This window comes from Hippopotamus amphibius, chromosome 1 (genome assembly GCF_030028045.1).
Source record: "Hippopotamus amphibius kiboko isolate mHipAmp2 chromosome 1, mHipAmp2.hap2, whole genome shotgun sequence".
Lineage (NCBI taxonomy): Eukaryota > Metazoa > Chordata > Mammalia > Artiodactyla > Hippopotamidae > Hippopotamus > Hippopotamus amphibius.
In genome coordinates, this window is record NC_080186.1 from 201,727,811 (window position 1) to 201,748,785 (window position 20,975).

General features: G+C 37.2%; 1 protein-coding gene across 7 annotated transcripts in view; it reads left to right on the forward strand.

Annotated features, from left to right (window-relative positions):
* Positions 1 to 20,975, forward strand: part of FAM172A (family with sequence similarity 172 member A) — a 405,836-nt gene that overhangs the window by 241,100 nt on the left and 143,761 nt on the right. For 6 of the 7 annotated variants that reach the window (XR_009054334.1, XM_057739283.1, XM_057739272.1 and 3 more), the window contains exons 9-10: positions 2,141 to 2,257; positions 12,236 to 12,320. Coding sequence is in view for 6 of the 7 variants with exons in the window: in XM_057739283.1 (XP_057595266.1) it covers positions 2,141 to 2,257; positions 12,236 to 12,320 (202 nt within the window). In the remaining variant the exon portion in view is untranslated. Of the gene's footprint in view, positions 1 to 2,140; positions 2,258 to 12,235; positions 12,321 to 14,934; positions 15,027 to 20,975 lie in introns of those variants that run through there. The other variant, XM_057739306.1, reaches the window with a different exon arrangement.

Sequence of the window (20,975 nt, forward strand, 5' to 3'; positions counted from 1 at the left end):
CTGTTAAGATTTTCACCGATTTACAGTTCTACTAATTCTAAACAGTCAGATATTTGGAATTTTTTGTTACCGGGTTCATTTGTAAACAGCTCTTGATTGAGATCCTCTGGAATTTGACCATTCCCCTCCTCTAGTAATATAATATGAAAGTGCTTTTTAAACTGTAAAGAAGTTTAACAGTATAAGGGAGTATCATGCTGGATTATTAATGTGGTTTGATGTGATATAAAGAAAAGTTATACATCATCACCACCCAATGTGTGAAATGTCAGCCAGATGAACAAACAGACCAGAGGTTTTCCCCTCTGGTAGTCAGTCTATCAACTGTATATTTTTCCAGGCTTGTAAAATTTTAATCCCCAGATTTTCTACTTTTGCACTAAATCCTCAGCCTTTTCAATTCTTAATTTTTGTATCATTTCACAAATGGTCCTCAGTATCTAGTGCCTTCAGACACTACCACCTTAAATTTAAGTCAGCATGTGTTAACAACCACCAAAACAAAATTAAGCACAAATCTTTTTAAATGCAGACATATACTTAGAATACCAGAAGGGCATGGTGTTCTTATTTTGTAACTTCAGCAACAATCATTCTAGATCTCTAAAAGTGTTCCTGTTTAGAAAATGAGAATAAGGACATATAAGTTCTTCATGAGCCAGGTGGATTCACTGTTCTGGAATTTGGCATTTTATTATCTAATATCAGTTTAAATTTCTATATTCTAGTGCCATTGTGATCCAATGAGAGTATATTTTTACAATAAAATCTAGATGCAGTTATCAAACTACTTAATGAATGTGAAGTATTGAATTAGAGTATTATTTTATGCTTTTAAAAACATTATTGGTATTACCAGGTGAATTTTTGCAGTAATATTTTTATGTTGATAACCAACATTGATTTTAAGATTTGCACATTACATAAGCAGAAACCACAAGGCACAAAGATTTAAGATGCAGAAATGCTGCTGAGGCAGCATTAACAGTGAATTAGATTCCCATTAGGTCCTGTTCAGTGAAAGGGGATGTGCATATGCAGGGTTTAAAGAAATTTAAAAGAGAGACATTTTTAATTCAGAATGCCAACAGGCATCATTTGGTATTAGACACATGGCTTATACTGTTTTCTGTGTGAGCTTTCATCACCATTCAGAATTCTCCCTTTTTTTAATGCAGTAATATATTTTTGATAGATGATAAATTAGTAGTAAATGATAGAGAAATTGTTCTTTTTTAAAGGGAGAAAAGACGCTTGATGCAAAGAAAGAGTGAGGGCATGGCTATGAAATTCAAGGCTACTAGATACTGTATTGTAACTAAACTTTTTATTAAAGTTTCTTATATTTGTTATGTCAAATTATAGTTACTAGTGTTGGTGAAGTTAGAATGTTTATGATTCTTTTGATCTAGAACTATTATTTCTCAGTTTCTTTATCTTGCAGACCACTGATGAATTCTTCCATTTCTTCAAGCCAAGTAGCTCTTTTTTAAGTTTTAGAACCATTTAATTTTATAGAAATAATATTCTATAGAAAGAAGTTAAAGTGTAATCATTTTTCAGCATAAAGAAATATATTAAAGCAAAATGACATTGATAGTCTTTGAAGAGAGATCTTTGTGGGCATATAAAACACCAGGGAATGACGTGCCTTGGTGAAGAGCAGGCTAGTTAAATTGGAGAAGTCAAAGCAAGATATCTTTCTTTACTGATGTGCCATCTACTAAAAGTTAGCAGAAGTTAGACCTAAGTAGCTAACAGTGAACCCCTGGTACTAACTTCCCTGAAGCACTGAAATAGGAAGTGGTGGAAGAAACTTATAAAAGAAGCCCTCAGGGATTCCTCCTTTTTTCCCCTGTGATGCCTTTAATCCTTGAATTGTCAAAACACATGGAAAATAATAGCACTGTGTGGTTCTAAGACTTAAGTGGTATTATCTTTAAAAGAAAATATTACGTCTTTTCACATCTGTGGACAAGAATAAGGCATGTGTTCAGTATGGAAAAGAGTATCTTTGAACAAGAGATGCATAATGCTTTTTCATTTTTAATATAATATTATTATTATCTATGACTAAGCAGGTTGCACCCAGTAGGGAAAAAAATTATAGCCAATATTTTATTTTCCTCTTTAAAAACAGATGATTCAACGAGAAGCAGATGTGAAAAGTAAGGTGACTGCTGTGGCGTTGACCGACTCTGTTCACAATGTGTGGCATCAAGAAGCTGGCAAAACGATTCGAGAATGGATGAGAGAGGTGAGATGATTTTTTTTCAGTGCTGAGATGAATGAGTGTGAGCCTTTATATCTTGAGCCCCCACCAAGTTATATCACCTACCACCCCCAAACTCCCTTTCTGGAGGCAGAACATTTATAGGGAATAGAGAAAATTAGACATGGTTGAAATAATAATAGAAAACCGTTTTGAAGAACAACTACTTTTTTGAAAGCCCTCCTCCCTTTTTTTTGTGGGGGTGGGGGGGGGCTTCCCATTTTCCATAGAATATATGTTTGCATACAATATATAGTAGGAGCTTTGGCTGAATAAGATCATGATCTGTTAGGAGGTTATTATTCCCTGGTATTTAATTCTTCCACCAGCTATTTAGCATTGGTACTGCTTAATTACAAGAAAGAAACCTAATGTACACTGAGTCTCATTCTTTTCTTGAGAAGTGGTCAATATGTGCCCCTCTTAAATTGATGGCTCACTGCTGCCAGTAGGGGGAGAAGTAAAAAGCTGAAAGTGTTTTGCAGACCCTTGAGCTAGAAGAAATCCAGGGGCTGGTCATGGTCCAGCCTCAGGATTAGAAAGCTTTTCACACTTCTTAAGGGCTTGTGAACCTGAGAATTTACAAGGACTCATTGAACATGCTCCCATTTTTTCCAAAAACTTTCAGCTCATTATTTCCTTGATTTCTATTACAGATATACAGCTGAAATTTATTTTTTATTTATATTCACCTCCCTGATATTACAAGCAATTGACATTAGCCACGCCATGGTTTAGCAATTGTTTAATCAAATCAATACTTATATATATGAATGAGCTGCTTGACCTTCCTGATTTTCTTCCAGTTTATATATATATGTATAAAATATATATTTTATAGAATACCCAAGTATTTATTCAGCTGACCTCTCACCATAGGTACAGTGAGTAACTTCTGCCAGTCCTCATGGTTCACTGTAAAGACCAGAGAGTTAATGTTTGAAAAGAGTTTTGAATAAACAGAAGGACTAGCTATATAGTCCCATAGAGGTGTTATCATATCACCAATCTGTTTTCTCTGTTGTTATTCTCCATTAGAAAACGTACTTTCATCATGCAAAAGTCCAAAATATTTTTACTGCTCTCCTCATAATAAACGTATAAAGGTGGTTTTTTTTTAAACTATTTTAGCACCCAGGTGTTTTCTGACCACATTGCTTTTCACATTTCTCCTTTCAGTTTAGCTACATCCTCCATTGTCATTTCCAAGGACCTAAATTCTTCCAAGAGAAACCTTGTGTCTTTTATGACTGTACTTTTTTATGCCGTTTATTGGCCCAAATGGATACGTAAACAGCTCCCAGCATTATATAACTAGTAAGGTGTATAACTGATCTGTTACTACCTTTTCCCCCCACACATAACCAACATAGACTTTAGTACTTATCCCAAACTAGAAACATTCCTGATTATCATGTTTTTTAATTGTAAGTTCTTTGTGTCTCATTCCAGGTGACAAATATAACAAAATTTATTTAGATTTACTTTTTCAGTATTTTTAACTAAGACTGGATTAGGCATCTCCCTCAAAAATCAGAGTATATTAATCTGTGCATTTTTTCATCTGAGTGAAATAGGCAGTAGTTGAATTCATCTTAATTTAATCAAAGCTGTCAATAATTTTTTGCAGGCATAGCTTTTATAAAATTTTTGAAAATTTTATAAAATTTAATAAATGACCTAGTTCTTTCAATTCCCTCAAATATGCCTTAGGCGTAAAGCAGCATGAAGAGTTTTGTATTATGATGAACCAAAATTCAAACCCCAGCTCAATCACTTACCTAGCTGTGTAGTCCTGGGCAAGTTATTTAATATCTTTGAGATTTAGTTTTCTCATCTATAAACTATAACACCTACCTTGAAAACATGGTTGGGAAAAAACACATGTAAGGAAATAGCACAGTTATTGGCACTTTAAAGAAGTTCAATAAATCACTGAACTTAAAGAAATTCAGTATTATTATTGTTACCTTTTTACCCCCAAATAATATAAAATAGGTGAATTTGTTTCATGAATGATTTGCATATTCAGAACATCTTACAAAAGGAAAGTAATTCAGAATAAGGAGTTAGGAAAACCGAGTTTTGATGATGATTCTGGCTTAGTCACTCACTAGATAAAACAACAATTAAGGAGCTAGCATGAACCACCCAGATCTGCCAGGTTCTCTGCCAAGGCTTATTGTCTTGAGAAAGCCACTCCATCTTTCTGGGCCTGTTTCATAATTGTGAATTAGACATAATAATTCCTATTTCATCTACTTCGTGAACTATTGTGAGACTCAAAGGTAATAACCAAGAAGAAAACCCCTTGAAAACCAAATGGTACTACATAAAGAAATGAAATGTATTGTTATAGAAAACACTATAAGATCCCAGAGATAAAAATTATTAGATCATTATTGATAGAGCTTTGAAATCATCCTTGCTCAGAGCTCTCCACTAAAACAAGAACAAAAAGAGAGACTATAGACGTCTATCTCAGATATCCTTATAGGAACTCACCCAAACATGCGATGCCCTAGTGGAGAATTCAGTGTGGCTTAGCAAGATTAGAGTCCAGGATTTCCCAACACTCAGGGTGAAACTCCATCTCCTCTTCTTTCTCCTTTTCACTCCCTGTGCACTCTGCAAGACTCCCTGAAATCATGAAGAGCAAACAGGCCTGGATTCAGCGATTAGAAAGGACCGTTGTCTGGAGCACAGGTGTTGGGAGAAGCTGTGGTAGGGTGACCTTTGTGTCCCTCACCATCCTGCTGCCCTACCACCTCCGACTCTAGCTCCATTTGAAGTCAGCTCAAAAACTGAGAGCTTTTGCACATATCCCTGCCAAGAAAAACACCTTAGCTAAATTGGAATGTTGTCCATAGAAATGGCAGTCTGGTTGTAGATGAAGCTTCAGTGCTTTGGGCTTCTTGATGATTGGCTCCATTATTTCACCAAACACTGCTTTAAAATTTGGAAGTAAGATAATGGTATAAATTGCCTAGTCATTCTTTATTGTACTACAAATTAGTAAAGCTGTTTGTTGTTTTATAAGCATGTTTAAATTAATATGGTAAAGTTGCTGATATTAAGTATTCGTTTACTATAGAAAGCTGATTTTTTAACAAATTCTTCTAATTAACACACAGAAGGAAGGGTAAGTACTGTATTCTTGTATTAATTGTATAATTTTAAAATAACAGTTTCTATTAAAGAAAGAAGGTCAAAGAGTGCTACTTTTGGCAATGATTCCAAGTGAAATCTACTCCCAACCAAAAGACCGAGCATATATACTAAGCCAGCCTCATGAGAAGAGGTAGAAAGTAACCAAAGGCAGCTCCTGAAAGGAACTTCTTACCTCAGGCTCCAGGCCTGTAAAGGCTGAGTGCACAAAGACAAACCCACTTAGCATAAGGAGGACATTATGTTAGGTGAAATAAGCTAGACACAGAAGGAAGAATTCTACACGATCTCACTTATATGTGGAATCTAAAAAAAGTTGAGTACACAGAAGCAGAGAGTAGGATCGTGGTTACCAGTGTCAAGAAGGTGGGGGAAATAGGGAGATGTTGGTCAAAGATTGCAGTGGTATAGAATGCACACATCTAGAAATCTAATGGACAGCATGATGACTATATTTAATAATACTGTTTTGAATACTGGAAATTTGCCAAGAGAATAGATTTCGGGTGTTCTCGCCACACACACTGAAAAGTGCTAGCTATGTAAAGGAGAACGTGTTAATTGGCTTGACTGTAGTTATTTCACCGTGTATGTGTATATCAAATTGTCATGTTGTACAACTTAAATATATAGTTTTTATTTAAACAAAAAGGCTGAGTGGGCAAATGTCATTTCCTGACATTTACCCCTGGCCTCTGAAAGTCAAGTCAGATGTGTGGTTCTACATGATAATCATGAACCCTTACCCATCACCATTCAGTTCGGAGCATCAGTCCTGGAAACACAACCTAGTGATTAGTAATCGTTCTTGTCTGAGCTCACCGTGCCTTCCATGTTAAAGATCAACTTCTAGACATTGATGATTTACACCTCATACAAATGAATAAAAGTCTACATTCAACCAGGGCGACAAGCATCTCCAAATACTTCCAAATATCTTGCAAAGGAATACCTACTACCAACCTTTCTCTTTAAACATAATATATTAAGTTGTAAACTTTTTATAAAAATTTTTAATTCATTTCATATCTACACTGAAGTATTGTCAACCTTGCCCTATAGGCACTTCTAGTTTATACTCACAGCTCCCAAACTTTTGGATTTCACAAAGAAGACAATTTACATCCACAAAAACCTATAAACTCATAATTTCAGAGTAAAAGACCTTTAAACTGAAAACACTTAACTTTAAGACACTCACTGTATTGCCTTTTTTTTTCTCTCTTTTTCCCTCAGACCCAGAGAAGCTCTAGTTATAGGATCCATCCCAATCTGCTGGCTCTGGTTGTTGGCTGGGATGAGGCAGGGCTGCATCTGAGGCTCAAGCATGGCTGCGTTGATACCTCTAGTCTAGCATGCCTTGCTGTCTGCTCAGGGCAACTGAGAATAAGATCTCTGGGGTCTGGGAACACACTCTAGCATGATTTGAGTTTAGATATGGCTTTCCTAGTGGACTGCTTCTGTCGTCATCCAAGACACTTCGCTAGTGTTTGTCTCAACTGAGGAACTGGGATAGGGTGTAAATTGGGGCATTGAGAAAAGGGAAAAAATAAGCATTAGAAAAACAGTGAAAAGAGATTTGGTTTCCAAACTATACAAACACATCTCAGAATAGGGAGTTACATTTGATAAGATGGAATTTCAGATAGATTGAATTCATATGTAGCGGCTGTGTGTCTTTCTCATATTTCCTTCTTTACATATATTTCCCAGTTTGTTTACATTATTTTATTTCATTATACTCTGTCATATGGCAAACATATTTTTGGCTTGTCTTGTCCTTTTCTCTCTATATTTTTCCCAGTGGGGTAAAAATGGCACACAAACATACACACACTATACGTATATGTCAACTTATGGTATCAAACCTTTACAGTTCTACACTCCCAAACTCATTCTACGAGGCTACCATCACCCTGATACCAAAACCAGGCAAAGATGTCACAAAAAAAGAAAACTACAGACCAATATCACTGATGAATATAGATGCAAAAATCCTCAACAAAATACTAGCTAACAGACTCCAACAGCACATTAAAAAAATCATACAGCATGATCAAGTGGGGTTTATCCCTGGGATGCAAGGATTCTTCAATATACTCAAATCAATCAACGTGATACATCATATCAACAAATTGAAGGATAAAAACCATATGATCATCTCAATAGATGCAGAAAAAGCTTTTGACAAAGTTCAACATCCATTTATGATAAAAGCTCTCCAGAAAATGGGCATAGAAGGAAATTATCTCAACATAATAAAAGCCATATATGAAAAACCAAAAGCCAACATCGTTCTCAATGGGGAAAAACTGAAAGAATTCCCTCTAAGAACAGGAACAAAACAAGGGTGTCCACTCTTACCACTATTATTCAACATAGTTTTGGAAGTGTTAGCCACAGCAATCAGAGAAGAAAAAGAAATCAAAGGAATCCAAATTGGAAAAGAAGAAGTAAAATTGTCACTCTTTGCAGATGACATGATATTATATATAGAAAACCCTAAAGACTCTACCAGAAAACTGCTAGCACTAATTGATGAGTTTAGTAAAGTAGCAGGATACAAAATTAATGCCCAGAAATCTCTTGCATTCCTATACACTAACAACAGAAGAGCAGAAAGAGAAATTAAGGAAACTCTCCCATTCACCATTGCAACCAAAAGAATAAAATACCTAGGAATAAACCTGCCTAAGGAGGCAAAAGATCTGTATGCAGAAAACTTTAAGACATTGATGAAAGAAATCAAAGACGACACAAACAGGTGGAGGGACATACCATGTTCCTGGATTGGAAGAATCAACATCGTGAAAATGTCTGTACTACCCAAAGCCATTTACAGATTCAATGCGATCCCTGTCAAATTACCAATGGCATTTTTCACAGAACTAGAGCAAGAAATCTTAAGATTTGTATGGAAACGCAAAAGACCCTGAATAGCCAAAGCAATCTTGAGAAGGAAAAATGGAGTGGGTGGAATCAGGCTTCCTGACTTCAAACTATACTACAAGGCCATAGTGATCAAGACAGTATAGTACTGGCACAAAAACAGAAAGGAAGATCAATGGAATAGAATAGAGAACTCAGAAGTAAGCCCAAACACATATGGGCACCTTATCTTTGACAAAGGAGGCACGAGTATACAATGGAAAAAAGACAGCCTCTTCAATAAGTGGTGCTGGGAAAATTGGACAGCAACATGTCAAAGAATGAAATTAGAACACTTCCTAACACCATACACAAAAACAAACTCCAAATGGATTAAAGACCTACATGTAAGGCCAGACATTATCAAACTCCTAGAGGAAAACATAGGCAAAACACTCTATGACATCCATCAAAGCAAGATCCTTTTTGACCCACCTCCTAGAATCATGGAAATAAAATCAAGAATAAACAAATGGGACCTCATGAAACTTAAAAGCTTTTGCACAGCGAAAGAAACCATAAACAAGACTAAAAGGCAACCCTCAGAATGGGAAAAAATAGTTGCCTATGAAACAACGGACAAAGGATTAACCTCCAAAATATACAAGCAGCTCATGAAGCTTAATACCAAAAAAGCAAATAACCCAATCCACAAATGGGCAGAAGACCTAAATAGACATTTCTCCAAAGAAGACATACAGATGGCCAACACACACATGAAAAAATGCTCAACATCACTCATCATCAGAGAAATGCAAGTCAAAGCCACAATGAGGTATCACCTCACACCAGTCAGAATGGCCATCATCACAAAATCTGGAAACCACAAATGTTGGAGAGGGTGTGGAGAAAAGGGAACTCTCCTGCACTGTTGGTGGGAATGTAAGTTGGTACAGCCACTATGGAAAACAATTTGGAGGTTCCTTAAAAAACTACACATAGAACATATGATCCAGTAATCCCACTACTGGGCATATACCCAAAGAAAACCATAATCCCAAAAGAAACTTGTACCATAATGTTTATTGCAGCACTATTTACAATAGCCAGGACATGGAAGCAACCTAAATGCCCATCAGCAAATGAATGGATACAGAAGATGTGGCATATATATACAATGGAATATTACTCAGCTATAAAAAGGGATGAGATGGAGCTATATGTAATGAGGTGGAGAGAACTACAATCTGTCATACAGAGTGAAGTAAGTCAGAAAGAGAAGGACAAATATTGTATGCTAACTCACATATACAGAATCTAAAAATGGTACTGATGAACTCAGTGACAAGAACAAGGAAGCAGATACAGAGAATGGACTGGAGAACTTGAGGTATGGGAGGGGGCGGGGGGTGAAGGGGAAACTGAGACGAAGCGAGAGAGTAGCACAGACATATATATACTACCAACTGTAAAATAGTCAGTGGGAAGTTGTTGTATAACAAAGGGAGTCCAACTCTAGGATGGAAGATGCCTTAGAGGACTGGGGCGGGGAGGGTGGGGGTACTCGAGGAGGGGGAGTCAAGGAAGGGAGGGAATACGGGGATATGTGTATAAAAACAGATGATTGAACCTGGTGTACCCCCAAAAAGAAAAAAGAAAAAAAAAAAAACCTTTACAGTTCTATACCAGTACTTTGTCATTGCAGAGAACTTTTGGATATATTTACTTTAATTACAGGGTGTTTGTTTTCTGTCTTATTTTCATGAGAGATCAAAGCCTAAACTTGTGCCTAGATAAAAACTGAAATTTCAGAATTGTAAAATGTTAACCTGTATTTTGCTTTAAATGTTTGAGTTAAAGATGACCTGGATAAAATCCATTTTGCTTGGCTTTTAAAGTCAATGATGAGTTAGAAAATGATTAATCGCCTTCATGCTATAACGTACCATCACTGTTATAAATACTGGAAATATCCTATAAGACACATTTTTACATACGTGAAGTATAAGTGAACACTATTAAGACTGACATATCGCCTGGGTAATAGCCGACTTTCATTACATTTGGAGGTACTGCTAGGATGAATAATAATTAAAATATATACCTAATCGCTGCCTGTCTTTCCGTAGAGCTAATTGCTGTCATTGAAAAGACTAAATTGTTTAAGAAAAAGAGAGAGAAAGAAAAAGTCATTCTTCATTGAAGCTATCCCCCTGTATCACTGGAAGCCTATTTTTAGTACCTATAGAAGTCATGATTTTTGAATTTATTAGCGGTTGTGATGAATGATAAAACAAATCATCCATTTACATATCTTGACACTGCTTTGGAGAATACTTATTTCTTACAAGCAAGTGTCACATTGTATATAAAAGCTGGCTAATTGTGTGCTAATCTTCTGCATTATCTAGAACTCTCTGATGTGGTATTCTATCAATAGTAATATTAATTTTACTTATTTCAAATGTATGAAATACCTTCTAAATCCCTATTTCTTTTATAATTTCTTCTCCCTTACATTGTATAATTTTGCATTCAGCTGCTAATGAAGATTAGGAGTGCAAATTATAGAACACATATCCACTTTAAACCATCAAGCTTTTGTAATACATGAAAATAGTAATACTTTATCCATTTTTAAATGTAAAAAGAGGGAAAGCATTTACGAACATCACTAGATGTTGTGTTTGTTTTCATGGTTTTTTTTTTCCACACAGTTCAGTAGTTTCATTGATCTACTGTTTCTTACGAAAATCTGCCATGCTTTGTGAACTTCACTTTCTAATCTCATACAGCAACCCTTCCTTTATGTTATTCCTGCTCTCCCTGGTCCCAGAACAGTAGGGTTGCCTTGACAAATCTATTCAAAAGCCATTCCTCGGCCTTTATTGGTGGGGACTGGGGCCTTTGAAATTCTCTCCTCACTGCAACACAGCTGACATCTTCTTCCAGACAGAATGAATTAAGGAAATACAATAAGACACTTGATCTACCAGTCAAGGATCTTTCCACAGTGAGGACGGATTCCATGGTGCACAACCAGGACAGCAAGCATCCAAAAATACACAATACATGCTTGTTTACCAGAATAGCAATCTGCAATTTCTCCAACATGATTGATAGGATGATTTCTTTTAAAATAAAATCTGTCTGGAAATTCATTGTGTGTGTGTGCCAGTGCACATGTGTGTATGTGTGTATGTTGGAAATTTTTTTAAAGCCCTATGAGGTTAATCACATTTTTTAAGCCAGACTTTAAATACACACTTAAAATGTATGAAAGGAATATAGATTATTTTTGTTTCATCTGTCTGAGTTGTAAATCATCATTATCTTACAGGTTTATCTTTAATATTAAAGGCTTTGTGTCCTCAGACACAAAGCCACAATTCACCAGATTGTGTTTTCTTTTGAACTGTTTGATACAGTCTTCATTGAACCTGGTTGAAGTAAAAATTAAAAGTTAGTATATTTATGTGGGCCAGATTTTGAGGAGTAATTGCAAAATTTATTTCCTCTTACATTACAAAGGCAAAGAATATAGTTTCAAAATATTGCTATTCTTCCACATGTTCAAATTAATATTTATTTCCATCTAAAAGTTAAAAACAGACACCCTTTTCAATTTCCTTTAATTAAAATCCTAGCCTTCTCTTATAAGTATATTGCATCATGGTTCACAGAAGGTTACATGTCTTCTTAATATCAGGACAGATAACTTGCTGAATTGTGAAAGATAAACTTTTTTCCACAGTCATATTGGTCGTGAATAATTACTGTTTACATAAGAGAATTTCTTACAGAGTATGGAAAATAGAGTATACTTATAGTGGTTGATTGTATATGATAAGTTAATCTCTACAGCCTGAAAAGTTTGTCTTGCCTTAAATTGTGTTTCAACTGAACATTGTCTCTATTACATTGCAGAACTGTTGTAATTGGGTCTCTAGCTCAGAACCATTAGACACATCAGTGGAGTCCATGCTGCCTGACTGTCCCCGAGTCTCAGCAGGTATGTGTTTGATGAGAGATGTATACAGCGCTTTTTATTAAGGTGGAAAAATATTCTAATGAAATGTGGAATTCTATTTTGCGAATTAAGCATGTTGTTCTGCCTTGAATCTTTGAATGAATTATTGGTAACATACAGCATGGGTCCAACCCACTACCAGAAATGCATTAAGTAGCTAAAGATGCTTACCAACAAACTCAGTAAAGACAAACAGTAGAAATAACTTGAGAATGACATAGAAGTTGCTGTTGAAGCTTAGGGAGATGAGATGTACATAAATTGAAAATTAAGACAGGGACTGGATTGCCATACAGGATCTCAGAGTATTTGTCTCATTGATTACCAGCTCAGTGATCCAATAGGCAGTCAAGACAGTGAGTTCAGACGAGAGATTGCTGTGGCCTAGAGTCTAGAGAAGTTTTTCATGTAAGAGATTTTGGCTGGACCTTGTGTGTTAGATAGGACTTGGATTATAGGAAGACATGCAGGGTGGTATTCTAGGCAAAAGAAACAAGCACTGTAGGGAGGAAGAGCTGGAAAAGATCGGAAGTTATTCGTAGCAGACTAAGGCAAGACTGGCCTGTCCGTTGAAAGAAGAGACGTAGTAGGTGAGTACCTGAGGAAGCAGATGAGCTCCAGGCAGTTTAAGATTGGCATTGATTTCCAGCCTAAAATATTTGTATTTTAGTCTCTAATCTCTAGGTAAGAGGAAAGAGTGACATTTTATGAAAAATGCTTTCTGGTTTTGGCTTTCACAGTTTTGATGGTAAACACAAGCTGAGCAGTGGTGTCTGGTATGTTACAGAACAGAAATGGGTTTGCTTTGGTCATAGATGCCAGAGAATGAGCAGATGTTTTGAACATGAACTACTCCGTATAACAGCCATAGGAGATAGCTAATCACGAAGCACGTAAAGTTGCATGCATGTTACATATTTGAAGGAAATAATTTGGAGAACAGTTCAACTACTAGGTAAAGAACTATAATTATAACTAAATTTCACCATCATTAATACCTAAACTTGAACTGAGCTTCATTATCATTATAACTAAACTTTTCAGGTCTATCAATCAGGGTTCAGTCAGAGCACAGACTACTAGGAGACATATATGCTACAGTGTGTGTGTGTACATTAATTATAGTATAGTCTCTTTATTATCAGTGGTTATATTCTGTAAAGTCTCTGAGAACACTGAATTAGTGAATACTGAATCATTTTCCTAGGGAAAATACAGGGTTAAGTTCCTGTAAGTTCTGGTCACAACATTTTCATCAACCAATCAATATATAACTTTGTTTTATGAGTGTTTCTGTTTAAAGATGCCTTATTTAATATATATCATTGATTCACTGACACTGAACTCACAGTCAACAGCACTGTGACTCATGCCCAAATGGCACTTATTTTTTCCATAAGAGACATCCCTGTCTTAACACTTCAGCACTATACTTGGACACCATTTCAGAGAACAAAATCACCAACAAAAGCACAAAAATGTGAAAAACATGACACTAAATAGTCTGCAAAAAGGACATTTGTTTACAGTACAAAAACTGGAACAAGAAGGCAAATCATGGCCTTGTTTGACCTTAGCTGGAAATGTGTATATTGAGCAACTCAATACACAAATGACCACAGAAGCTCCATTAGTATTGATTTGGGGGATTACAGATAAATTTTAATAAGTAGGTGAATTCAGAAATATGGAATCCACAAATAATGAGGACTGACTATATGTAGTAAAGGATTTGTTACCTGGGATTTGATCAGAGCTGGTTAAGCAGTCTGTAAGAGTGCCAACTTGGCATGCGACGCTGGCGCTGAGTCTGAAAAGCAGACAGTGGTTAAGGGAAGATGGTATGTAAAGGGGTGGAGAGCAAGAATGAGCTGGAACCCGTAAGCATGAGCTGGAGCCCCTGAGGATGGACTTAAACCCACGTCGGCTCTTGTGGCTTCTGTCCTTGGTGGTGTGGGTGTCCTGCAGAAGCCAGTGCCCTGTGGCATGGAGCTAACCACTGCCTTGTGCCACCAGGCGAGCCAGCAGGTAGACAACACGTGGGAGCCTGAAATGGCTGCTGCTTCACGTTAACCTGCAAAGTTCCCACAGAAGTCTCCTTTTGCACCATGCTAACCAGACACACAGCTCGAAAGGGAACTCTGGGAAATATCGTTCAGCCTAGCCACACTGCCACATTACAGAGCCTCCACAGCTCACGCCTCGTCAGCTCGGCTCTCACGTACATCTCCTTAAACCAGACAATCCGGGTGAAGACACTAATGGAGTCTTGCTTCCACTTAACGTGATACAACTACCCCGTGTATAACCGAAAACACATTAAAAGGAAGATAAAAGCTCTTTTTTTTGTCCTCAGCTGATAGTTCATTCTTCTCATCTTTGGTATCCTATAATTTAAATACTTAGAGATAAAGGTAATTACTACTGAGATGAGATGATAAGGGAATAAGAAAGAAGAAAACAAAAATATTTAGTATATATATTCATGCCGAAATGAGGAAATACTCGTAACTGTTACAGTGCTCATTTTTGCAACTGGTCATGTAGTTGTGGCTGGTATGTATAACTACCTTCATTCCATATTCTTTGCTTTCAGCAAGCACCTCAGTTGGTCATGGTTCCTTGCCCGGTGGGATGACCTGCATCTTCGTTCCCGAAGGGTCTGGGCTGTGAGCAATCCTGCCGGACTTACATTATTGTAGTTTTCTATTGACACCAATCACAGAAAATAGTAACAGGTGTCCTAGAGGATTTCCTGCATTGCAGACATGCTCCTGTTTACCCACATCATGTAGCAGCAGCTCAGTTTTTCCTCAGCAATCGGGATCAGTCACCCTAGCCAATATAGTCACACTCTCTGTTGCTTGTTAATCCAGTGGTATAAGGAGCCCACAGCGGCAAGAGGACAGTTTCAGCTTCCAGTCCGGCGGAATCATTGTTGTGACAGTTCATGGAAGCGTTCCTCCCTGTGGAAGCTTTAGGCTGACAGAGCCTAAAGTCATGGGACTGGGAAGCCGTCGTTTTTCTAGTAGATCATGAGGGTAATGAGGAGAGAAGCCAGCCCCATTTCTGCTCCTCATTCCTAAATCTGGGAGGCATATCACAGCGTATTAAAGGCTGATGTAGAGCTCATAACTCATCTTGGAGGACATTGTCTCAGTCCTACAAAGTGTTGTCACCTAACCAGGCACCGTAACTGAGCGTTCAGAAAGCCGTTCCACCATTCTGTCAAGCCTGCTGCTGAAGGATAATGGGGAACGTGGTAACGCCAGTGAGTGTTGGCAGACCTCAGGCCCTTTCTTGTCCTCCTGCCTGCTGCCTCTGATGGAAGCCAGCTGCCATGTTGTGAGCTGCTCACGCAGAGACCCATGTGGCAAGGAATTGGTGTCTCTGGCTGAGAGCCAGTGAGGATCTGAAGTCTGCCAACAGCCACGAGAGTGACCTCGGAAGAGGCTCCCCTCCCTGTCGAGCCTTGAGATGACTGCAACCTCAGCTGACACCTTGATTATGGCCTGTGAGAGGCCCTGAGCCAGTCATCCAGCCAAGCCACTCTCAGATCCAGGAGCTGCAGACGTTGGGACTGATAAATGTGTATTGTTTTAAGCTGCAAATGGTGGGGGTGATTTGTTCCACAGCAGTAGGTAATTAATACAACAGGCTTAACTTCAACTCTGGTGGTCACTCAAGCCTAAGTAGAAAAAAACCTTCACTTTTTTTGGAGACAAAAGCTTTGTAAGGTTCACCTTTTCTCTGATACCTTAGGGTTTAAGAGCAGCTTTCAAGAAAGGCACTAAAAAGCTCTTTGAAGACAATTCGTTCCCACCCTTGATCCTCCACTACCTCACTAGACTTTGCTGTACAGTTTACCAAGGATGAAACATCATTTCTTCTTTATCACACTCACTTGATCTTACACTAAGTCGTCCGCTCTTCTCTGAGCTTATACTTCGGCTTCTACTGTTCCGCTCTTCTCTGACCAAATTTTTCTTAGAGCAGAACTTGCTGCTTTCTGTAGCCTATTTCCTGTGGGTATTTATTCCAACAAATTTGGCTTAAATAAGAAGATTTCATATACACTCCGCAGCATATACAGTTATCTCCCACTTTTTGAAAGCTTACTTTATGCCACTTCCTTTTTATGAAAGACCTGCATTAGTACCTGTTTTCATTAACAGAAAGAAATCCAAAGAGGATTTTTGCTTTTAGGAAGAAAGGCGAACGTAGAAATAGTGTTCAGCGTTTGTTTTCAGGGAGCCGTTATAGAAGCAGCAAGTACCCTGAGCTGCAAGAGTGACACCACCAAGCTCCTTCCCTGGGAGCTACACTCTGCATCTCAACATCAAGTTGCCATAGCTTTGAACTGTGCCTGTGAGCATCTGTGCCTTATCTTGACTTATTTTGGGCATCCGCTCATAAGGTGTGTGCTAAGGTAGTTGCTTCTTCACTTTACGTCATTTTGGTTTACAAAAGGTTTCACAGGAGTTACTCTACTTTCGGATAGTGGGGGAAACCTGTATCCATTTATTCCTCAGATATTTATTGAGCACGTCTTATGTTCCAGGTACTGTTCTGGAAGCTGCAGACATAGCAGTGAGCAATAGCTTATAATGAGTGTCTTGTTTTTCCCAAAAAAAAAAAAAAAAACAAAACAAAAAACCTGTTTCCTGGCCCTCTGCTAATGGGTAGCTTCCTCCTTTTCAGTCTGGCATCAACACTGGGTTGCATCAAATGGGAGAAGAGTTAGGGCCAGCACCCCCAGCAGCTTCCATGCCTACTTATAAACATTGAACAGGTTTTCAATCAAAATCAGTGATTTCCCTCAAAGAGTCCTTAAAAAATGTTGAACATTTTTTGATGGCATGGTCAGCATTATTATAACATGATAAAAATGGAATTTTAAAGAAGATTAATTTAGTAAATGAATAAAAGACAGGTGCAAGAAGCCAGAGGCAGTAGACTCAGCAGGATGTGAGAGAAAAGCCAATATATGTGGTTGATGGTGTGACTTGAAGTGGTGGCAGTGGGAACGGAGAGGATAGGAGAGCTGTAACAAGCCTGACTCGGGAAGAATCTACACTCCTTGATGATAAGTAGATTGAATGTGGAAGCTAAGGGGAGGGAGAAGACAACGATAAGCTCCAGTGAAAAGTAACTGGCAGGATGAAAATGTCATTACCAGAAGTATAAGGGAGCTGGAGGGGGAAATCAGTTATGGGCCAGAAATGATGAAATTGTTTTATGACCTGCTTGAGATAATGATAGTTGAGGTGATGGCAGGAAATTCAAATAGAAATGGCAACTGTTGTTTAAATATCTTTAAAACACTTGAAATTCTCTGATTAATAATCCTGTTACTGAAACTTAAAATGTTACGATTATTTGAAGTTTCCCATGTGTACTGACCACAAGTTAGTAATGGATGTCCAGACTATCCATTCTATTTAGTGAAGCCTTTTTCTGTCCATATTTCCAAATTATGAAGTTTTTTTTCTTATTATAATATGCTTTTTGTCTTTTGACTAGAAGTTTCATGGGCGAACCAATGAAATTACCTATAAAAATACATGCTCATCTAATATTGTATTTTTTTCCTTTATTGCTAAATATGTTTCCCTTTACCCAAAAAATAGATCTAATGCTCATAATAGCTCTGTTTTATGAATGTTGTTTACCTGTGCGTATATATTTAAAAGCAGGTACAATGGAATTTTAAAATTGTACTTAAAATACACTGATAATTATTTTCAGTATAGCTGCATTCTTTTTATTTTTCTTTTGAAAGCAAATGTAATACTTGACAACTCCACACTTAAGAATTGGCAGTATTGTACTTCAAATGAAGTCTGACTTTTCAGTTATTATAACAAATAGTGAGTGGTGGACCTTTGAGGGCTCTTGAATACGTGCCAAATGACTGGTTCCCCCACTTCTTTATATTAATAGTATTTTGTAGAAGTAAAAATGAGCCCATTGAAAATGTTGTTATTCAGAGAAACGTATAATAGGTTAATAGGATATGTGTTTATTGTATAGCCCACATTTTGGTTGTTTATGTTTGTTATAAAATGGCAACAGCAAATATCTGCCTCACTTATCTTGTAGAAATGTTATGAAATGTTACAAGGACAATTTTTTAGCATCTGGATGCATAGTTTAAGTTCATCAAGAGGAAGGCACTGTGAAAATGTAATGGGGCACCATATATTCTCATTAGTCATTTTAGAATTCAAGGCTGTCATTTATTTAAAAACGATTATTAATTATTTTAATCCTATAGGAATGGAAAAAGCATTTGCAGAAATATTTTCTCTTCCATTTTCCTGCCTCCAATTCTATTTTTAAACAACAAATAACTTAGTTATTCTTGTTTTCCTATGTTCTCTGTGACATTGATAAGAGTCACAAAACCATAGTCACAGAAAGATAGAAAATAGAATTAAAAAATCAAAAGGAAGACTAATAGCCAAAAGAAAAACGTTCAGTAGGACACAGAAATCAGGAAACAAAGCTGAAAGAAACTAGGGTAGCAGCAAAGATGAAATTAGGAATGATCTTATATGGTGTGTTGCTTCTCCAAAATAGCAAATTTAATTTTTGATTGTATATGAGGAGACATTCTTCTGGGTAAAAGGAAAGCAAAACATAAACGTTTGAAAGCTGATAAGGTTACAGACCACTGATACCTTCTGACTTCCTACAAAGTCTAGGCACAGCTTGCTTTGGTCCATGACCGACAGGCCATTCTTTGCCAGGCGGGTCCTAACTGGGCCTAGGTGTGAGTAAGTACTGCTGCTCAGGCCCTCGCACTTTCAGCCCCCCGATGTGCTCCCTCCCTGCCTCTCTGGGTACGGTGCTTAGAGTCTGCATGCATTCATTCAACAAGAATTCACTGTGAACCAGACATTGCTCCAGGTGCCAAGGACATAGCAGTGAATTACAGCAGATAATGGTCCCAAGTGGAGCTTACATTCTAGTAGGGGATATAATAAACAAGGTAAATAAGGAGGGTATATATGTAGTATGTTAGATGGTGGTCATTGGTAGGAGAAATAGAAAACAAGAAGAAAGTGTGAAGTGTGTGTATATGGGGTGGGGAGGGTGGGATTTGAATTTTTAGGAAGGTGGCCAGGGAAGGTCTCTCTGAGAAGATGACACTTCTTGAACATCCCTTCTAGAATGATCTTCCACCATTTCCCACTGTTAAAGACAGTACATATTTGCCTATCTGACTTTAAGCATCTTTTTCCTAGACTTCAGCTCTGAAACCTTCACCCTTATGCCCTTGCAGCAGTCTCATGTTCTGAGTTCTTGAAAACCTGATCTTCTCATCAGATCCACTTCACCAGTCCTCTAAGGTTTATGGTCACCATAAAGCATAGCTACGAGAAAGTTATTAGTTATCCTACTCTTCCTTAAGCACCACATACAGAAAAGTATAACATTCATATGGCACTCGGGGGTTGACAGACAAGATTGCTTATGCCTAGAGTTGAATGGACAGAGCCCCTCCTGGCTGACCTGAAGGGTGAGGGGATCAGTATTTTCACATACCTGTGACCCTTTGGTACCAGGCACACAAGCTGGAAAGCTTTTTCCACCTATCATTAAGGAAATACCTGAACCTAGATTCATTAAAACTGTATGGTCTAGATATCTGATTCCTGTCAATAGGTTCTATCCTCAAACTTGTATCCATCTCATTTTTTCTCACTCTTGTCACGGCTTGAGATAGCCTTTTCTTTATTATTTTAGCTTTCTTAGAACACTTGGTATAAATCTGGGCACCTCAAAATTTAGAAAGTTAACAGTGTAAATGGTAAAAAAATAAATAAAAATAAAAATAATAATAATAAAAAAGAGGAAGAAAAGAAAAAAGGGGAAAAAAGAACCATAGTAGATGTCTTATGAGATAAGAATTAAACTTGAAAACTTACTGTATTTAGATGATCCTGTCTTATTCTGGATGTAGAAAAGGGCCATTAATAACATGTACCTCTCAAGCCTCATTTCCCCACTGGAACAGAACATTAAATATTAGCAATTTCCAGGTGAGCCTGAATTGTAGAAAACCTGCTAATGGAACCCTAATTTTTCTTTGCTTAAATAATCCAGACTGACTGTTTACACTGACTAAAATTACTGAATATTTGCTAAATATTCACTTCACTGTATTGCTGAAAATACCTCTTGAGGAAATGACACTAAGGAGTTTTATATTTTCTTTGTTAGTGAATAATCACTTCCTTCTAAAGATAGCAATGAAAAATCAACAGTAATTGCTTCTAGAATGTGGTATCATTCAGAATGTGTAGACAAGTTAAGTTGTCTAATGTTTTTAGGCATAGCTCAAATTAATTAGCTAATTGAAAATCTATACTTTGCCTTGTAAACAGATTTTAAAATTCAGGACATATTAGCATATATGATACTGTACCACTTTTGACTGCATGTACTGCTCAAGAACTCTAGCACTCCTCTTTCTTCCATTCAAAGGATATACAGTCTAATTCTTTAAGTGGTGTTTTCATTAACTAAATAGCACTTTTCAGGCAGTTTTTGTTCATTACTGTAGAATTGGCCTTGTAGCTGTTATTCATAGGTTAGTTTCCCTGTTCATTGTTCTGTGCTACCTTATAA